This window comes from Lycium ferocissimum, chromosome 5 (assembly GCF_029784015.1).
Source record: "Lycium ferocissimum isolate CSIRO_LF1 chromosome 5, AGI_CSIRO_Lferr_CH_V1, whole genome shotgun sequence".
NCBI lineage: Eukaryota > Viridiplantae > Streptophyta > Magnoliopsida > Solanales > Solanaceae > Lycium > Lycium ferocissimum.
In genome coordinates, this window is record NC_081346.1 from 74,182,686 (window position 1) to 74,188,885 (window position 6,200).

The 6,200-nt window shown below is 33.8% G+C and overlaps 1 protein-coding gene across 1 annotated transcript; it reads right to left on the minus strand.

Moving 5' to 3' along the window:
• Nucleotides 1-200: 200 nt before the first annotated feature.
• Nucleotides 201-5,856, minus strand: LOC132057430 (growth-regulating factor 3). Its single transcript, XM_059450029.1, has 4 exons — nucleotides 5,322-5,856; nucleotides 4,595-4,792; nucleotides 3,129-3,444; nucleotides 201-835 (listed from the first exon to the last, which is right to left on the minus strand). Exons 1-4 carry the CDS (start codon nucleotides 5,551-5,553, stop codon nucleotides 421-423), a joined length of 1,161 nt encoding a protein of 386 aa, XP_059306012.1. The 5' UTR covers nucleotides 5,554-5,856; the 3' UTR covers nucleotides 201-420.
• Between the last annotated feature and the right edge of the window lie 344 nt (nucleotides 5,857-6,200).

Genomic DNA, 6,200 nt, shown 5'->3' on the forward strand with positions numbered 1-6,200 from the left:
ATAAGATAACCCAGAAGAGATAATTGGCACTTACAAGATAACGAAAGGATATGGATGAACTATTTCCCAAAGTTCAGGGGTAATTTGGCCCTTTTCCGAAGATGAAAATATGATAAACGCTAATATTAGATGCAATTGCATCCTCGTCGTCCAGTTGCCATTTTCACATTACGCAAGTCGTTCAAGGGATAAGCCCAGGCTTAATAATGGGTGTTTTAGTTTGAAAATAGTTGTTACAAATCAACATGCACAACTTACAAGTAACAGAAACAAGCAAAGCCTTCATGATTTCACCTACACAAACCAAAATAATACAATGCACCTTTGTAAGGTGCTCTCAATGCAAAAGATGAAAAAAGTGAAACAAACCAAAAGAAGTTATATAGAGTCCAAAACCAAATCAAGAGTGCACTTGCTCAATCAAGTGCTAACATAACTAGCCTCCAACGTGCTTCCACTTGGCAACTGATGTAAAACGCTCGTAGGTGACGAGTTGGACATCGATGACCTTAAAGCCTCGGCGAGTGGTCCACCCATCGATGCCATGTGGTTAGTTCCAGACGTGGATCGTTCAACATTACTGACTCGAGTACCAGAGTTATGTCTGTCTCCCGTTGAGAGCTTTAACTTGACATCGGATGAGGGGTTTCCGGGCATCGAAATAGAGAGGCTGGTGGCAGAAGCCATTGAACTAGCATTTTCACTTTCTTGAAGTTGTTCTCTAGGCCAATCATCAAAGAAATGGCGAAGAGTTTGGCCACTGGATTTACCATCCTTTGAAACATCATTTGGGGCTTCCATTGGACTCTTTTTCTCAATTATAAATTCTGAAGGCCTACAAATTTAAACCATGTTAGCTATAGCCCATCTCAAATCAAAGCAACAAGAAAAAAATAAAAATAGTTTTACAGTATACAACAGTCTAATAAAGCTCCCAACAAAAAATAACCCTTGTCTATGATCTGTGTATACATATATATTGATTATAAACTGGTTATATACTAAGTATACACCGGCGACGGCTACAAACTGTTACGGCTAGACATGTGAAATCTTTTTTAGTTCGCTGGATAAGAACATTAATATATTTAAGCTATATGTATTGATAGCGCAAAGAATTTTTATACAATCAGTATAGTTTAACTTGAGACAACAAATTAGTTAACCTATTCACCCTATTACCATTTAATATTTATCATAGATATTTATGTATAATTATCTTACACTTAACCTGATTGTGTAAATATTTTTTACTTGTCCGTACATAAAACTTACACATCATGAGTGGGGGTGGAGCGTGGGGTGGGGTTGGCTCTTTAAATATGCAGAGACAGAGAACAAGTGGATGGGGTGAGTCCTATTCGACATGCACAAAACAAAAAAGCAGCTATGTACTAAAGGCTAAAGCAAACTCAGAAGAAGAAAAAATCAAGAAGGTGGGGTTTGGGGTCCAACCATGAAACTGAAAGTGGACCAAAACAATCTTAAATGAGATTCTTACAATCCAAGAAAATTTTCAGACAGTGGACCCCACCATGAATGAAAGAAGAATAAAAGAATATGAAAAAATGTGAAATGGAATTTGAAGTATAAGATAAAGATAAAGGCATTTGATCAAAGGTTTTAATTTAGATATTCTCCCTTTGGGAGACAACTATCAATCAACGAGGGTTATGATAATCTTAATCAGAGATCTCAGGTTTCAATTTTGGTATGAAATTACTTTTATTAGATAGCCTTTAACTCCCTATGTGGAACTTCTCAATGTGAATTCAAATTTAATCGGGCTCCAACAAGAAAACCGTATATTGGATGGGAAACAAAAAAAATGAAAATGAACCAAAACTATCTTAAATCAGACGCTAACAATCCAAGAAAAATTTCAGTAAGTTCCATGAGTCTAAATGAATATAGGAAATGTGATAATGGAGTTTGAAGTAAATAAAGATCAAGGTTTTAATTTAGATATTCTTCCTTTTGGGAGACAAGTGTCAATTAACAAGAGTTATGGTAGAGTTGTAAGTACTCTTCATTTTTAATCAAAGATTTCGAATTCAAGCCCTAAACATGGAGTCGTCTTTGTTAAACAGCGAACGGGAAAACAAACATAAATAAAAATAGACCAAAACAATCTTAATATTAGCTCCTCTAAAATCAGTAAGTGGACCCCTCCAGGAGTGAATGCAAGAATATAGGGAAAATGTGATAATGGAATTTGATGTAGATAAGAAAGATAAGGAATTTGATCAAGGTTTTAATTTTGATATTCTCCCTTTTGGGAGACAAGTATCAATCAACCATTATAACTATGAGATGTCTCTTTGGAGGTGGTTTGGGAAAAGGAGAGGATGGGGTAAGAAGAGAATAATACAAAGATAAATTAGTCCCTTCAGTAAAAAGTTAAAGAGTTCAATGTTGTGATAGCATATATAATTGAACTTCTTGTCACCTCTTCTGCTATAAACCAGTCATCTTTTGAAAAGTAATACCTGCCCTCTATGTTGCTCAGATTCTCTGGAGGTGCTACGATACTCGTGTCGGACTCTTTAAAATTGTACTATATTGCTTTGTATTTTAGAAGATTTAACACATACTTGCCGTTATTTTTGAAAAGTCCAAACAACATGGCTTGCCCTTTTGGAAAATGATTTGTAATAAGAAACTTTCTTTTTCTTCATAAATTGAAATAAGAAATAAACCCAAACCCCAAAAATAAAATATTAACACAAGGATGCAATAATCACAATTTATTCATAATATTCAACATGTTCAAAGGTTTAAATTATATACATGGACAATGTAAAGATTCTTCTATATATGTGTGTGTCTAATTGAACCTGTTATGGTTTAATTTATAAGATCATGTTTGTTGTAAGCGGTTACATGTTATCTTTCGGATTCTCCAAAAATGCTACCTCATCGATCGGTGTCAGATTCACAAAAAATACACTGTTTTTGGATAATCCAACGTGCAACGAGCAACATTTTTGAAGAGTTCGAACAACATGGCTTGTTATGGCAGATAAACTAACTTGATGATATAAAATACTACTATATATTATCAATGCATATAACTTAAACTCAAAATTCAAAAAATGCATTATACAATATTCAAAAATGCATTATACCTTTGATTGAGGTGAAGAAGATCAATGGAAGCTGCTGCATGTCCAGATAGAGCAAATTGAGGAGTAACACTCCCATGGACAGCCATGGCAGTGTCACCGCCGCCCGTCCTGGTGGCATTGCCACCACGAGGGGCGGCGGTTGTGGTGATTTCCACAGGCTTTCTTGAACGGTTTTTGCCACGGTGGACGTGGCGTTCACAGTACTTATGGCCAGTCACTACATCTCTTGAACACCTCCATTTCTTCCCATCAGTTCTTCTACACCTCCCTGGCTCTGGATCCATACTTGTTTTTCCCCAATAACCTGATTGTAAGACTTCATAATTTACACAGATAAAAGAAAAATTATTAGTAACTTCTTGGTCTTGGAACTCATGTGTCATTTAAAGTTCAAGAATGTGATGCAGAGGGGGAGCCAGGATTTCAACCACTTCCAGAAAAGAGCTAATTTAATGGTACCACCAGAATTTGGCTGGCCGATAAGGTCTTTCTGATGGAAAATCCGTCGAAAACGTTATAAGACGAGCCAAATTTCGTCGGAAATTAGCAATTTTCTGGTAGTGAACTTTATGGGCTCTGAATTTTGAAACCAGGACTTTAAGTACTAATAACTATTTTTTAAATTTAATAAATGTGCATATTTTAATGAACTTTTTAACGCTAATACTCTGTTTGATCTAAAGCTATTGGATTAGGCCGAATCTGTATCTTGACTTCTACCTCCGCCCCTGAAGTGGTGTAAATATAGAGGCAGAGGTGAATCTAAGACAAGTTTGGTGAGTTCAATTGAAGTCATTGGTATGCATTTTTTTAAAAAAAATGTATATACGTTTAATAAGATCATACTCATAGTAAATCCACAACTACATACGCCCAAAAGCATTATTCTTGAAAATGACAAAAAATAATGATAATAACTAATAGTAGTATAAAGATCAGTTGAGACCATGGACTTAGGCAAGTAGTAGTATACATTGATTTAAAGGATGGTTGCACTAGCTTTGACTGTATTAACTAAAGCTGATCAAGACTAAATTTTTAGTTGTGTGTTTTGAAAACACTGTTTTCCATTTTTTCCCAAGTTTAAAAACCAAGAAAAGAGAAATCACATCAAACCAATCTACTAGAAGGAGAAATAAAAACATGCAGGGCACTGAAAAAGGTGCTTCTTTCTTAATTTAGTTGTCTAAAAATATAGAGCAAAAACATATTTTTTAACAATGCATTACTCATTTTTCAAAACTTAGTAAATTCATAGACATACAGATCTTTCTCCTTACAGACTATACATAGCAGGAGTATGAGTTTAAGTCTTATACACAGTCAGTATAAATAATTTTTTACACTATCAGATTATTCAAAAGATATATACATGTAAGTCTCCTTAAACTACAAGAATTAAAATAAGATATGTTACATGCTACTCTGCATTACTAATTAGAAGAGGGAAAAAGATGAAAACTTACAAGCTTGTTGATAATGGTGATACTGTTGAAACTGTTGTTGAGGCAAATTATAATAAGGAGATGAATTGATGAGACTTTTCTGAATATGATGAAGAAGTTCATGAGGAACAGGAGCACCAGCTAACATATGTCTGTAAATCAAAGCCTGTAGTTCAAGTTCTTGCCATTGAGCTAAGCTGAAGTAACTACTTCCCATCCCTATAATCCAACAAAAAAAAAAAATACTTATTATTAATATGATACTTAACAACAATAATCTCAAAACATTAACAGACAAAAGTCATGGCGAAGACAATAATCTCGCTAAGGGTGTTCAAGATTAGTATATATGTAAATAAGAAGTAATGTTTGACTTCGACGAAATTGAATGTTAAAGAAATCTACTAGATATATACAAAATGAAGTTCTGGACCATAGAGTTCAAATCTTGAATACGACTTCACAGATAAAAAAGCTAAAAACTTTTAACAGACACGAGTCGTAGAGAAGCCAGTAATTACACTAAGGGTTCAAGATTTAATATATACTACAAATTAATATTCTGGACTCATAAAAAAAGCTCTAAACTTTTACAGACATTTCGCTAAGAGTTTTTAAGATTTGACATATACTTTTAAATTTCAAACTTAATAAGTTCAATGACATTCTGAAATCCATAAAGTACAAATCTTGGCCAATGGGCACTAAAAACAGAAAGAGAAGGTCATGAGTAATAGTATTCACTTACTGGGAAATTTGGTGGTAGTGAGTGTTGAATCTGAAGAAACAGTATTATATGCTGACAATTTGGTTGGTTCAGATACAAACAATGGAAGTGCACAAGAATCAGAAACACATTGTGTATTCGCAGAAAAGGAAGAGTCAAGATCAAGAACAAGTCTTGGTAACTTTGCAGAATTTTCTTCTTCTGACTCATTTTGTTCTTGATTTCTCCATTGCTTCAGATAATTAAAGTCCATTGTAGACACAGACTAGAAAAGAAGATACAGAGAAAAAAATGGGATTTTTTTGTTGTTATTGGCTTGTTTTCTTGAAGTTTTTTGGATGTTTAAAGTTTGGTTCTTGATGAAAAAGGGAAGCTTTTGCAGGGAGTTCTGTGGACCATTTTATAATATCTTTTTTCAAGAAGAGATAGGAAAAAAGCTGCAAAGTTACAGTGTTTGGTTGAAGCCACTCAAAGGACTTAAAACTATCTAGTTAAGTGATGAAAAAGGGAAAGAAAAAGAAAAGAAATGAACTTTAGCTAAGCTCATCTAAGGGTGTTTGAGAAAAAGGTAGTGAGACAAGACAGTTGAGAGAAAAAGAGTACTCCCTATTCCTCCTTCCGTCCCAATTTGTTTGACACTTTTTGCTTTTTGAGAGTTAAATGAGTTGTTCTTTGATCATAATTTTTTTATATATCTTTTAAATTACTAATTATGGTGGCTTATATTACTTTTTACGTAGTTTAATTTTCAAATATGTAAATTTTATTTTGAAAAATTTAAAGATTTTACGTTCAAAAGCACGTTCAAAATTAAAAAGTTTGACTCTCGAAAAAAGAAAAGTGTCAAACAAATTAAGACAGAGAGAATATTATAAATAAATATTTTTTAGTGTCTCACCC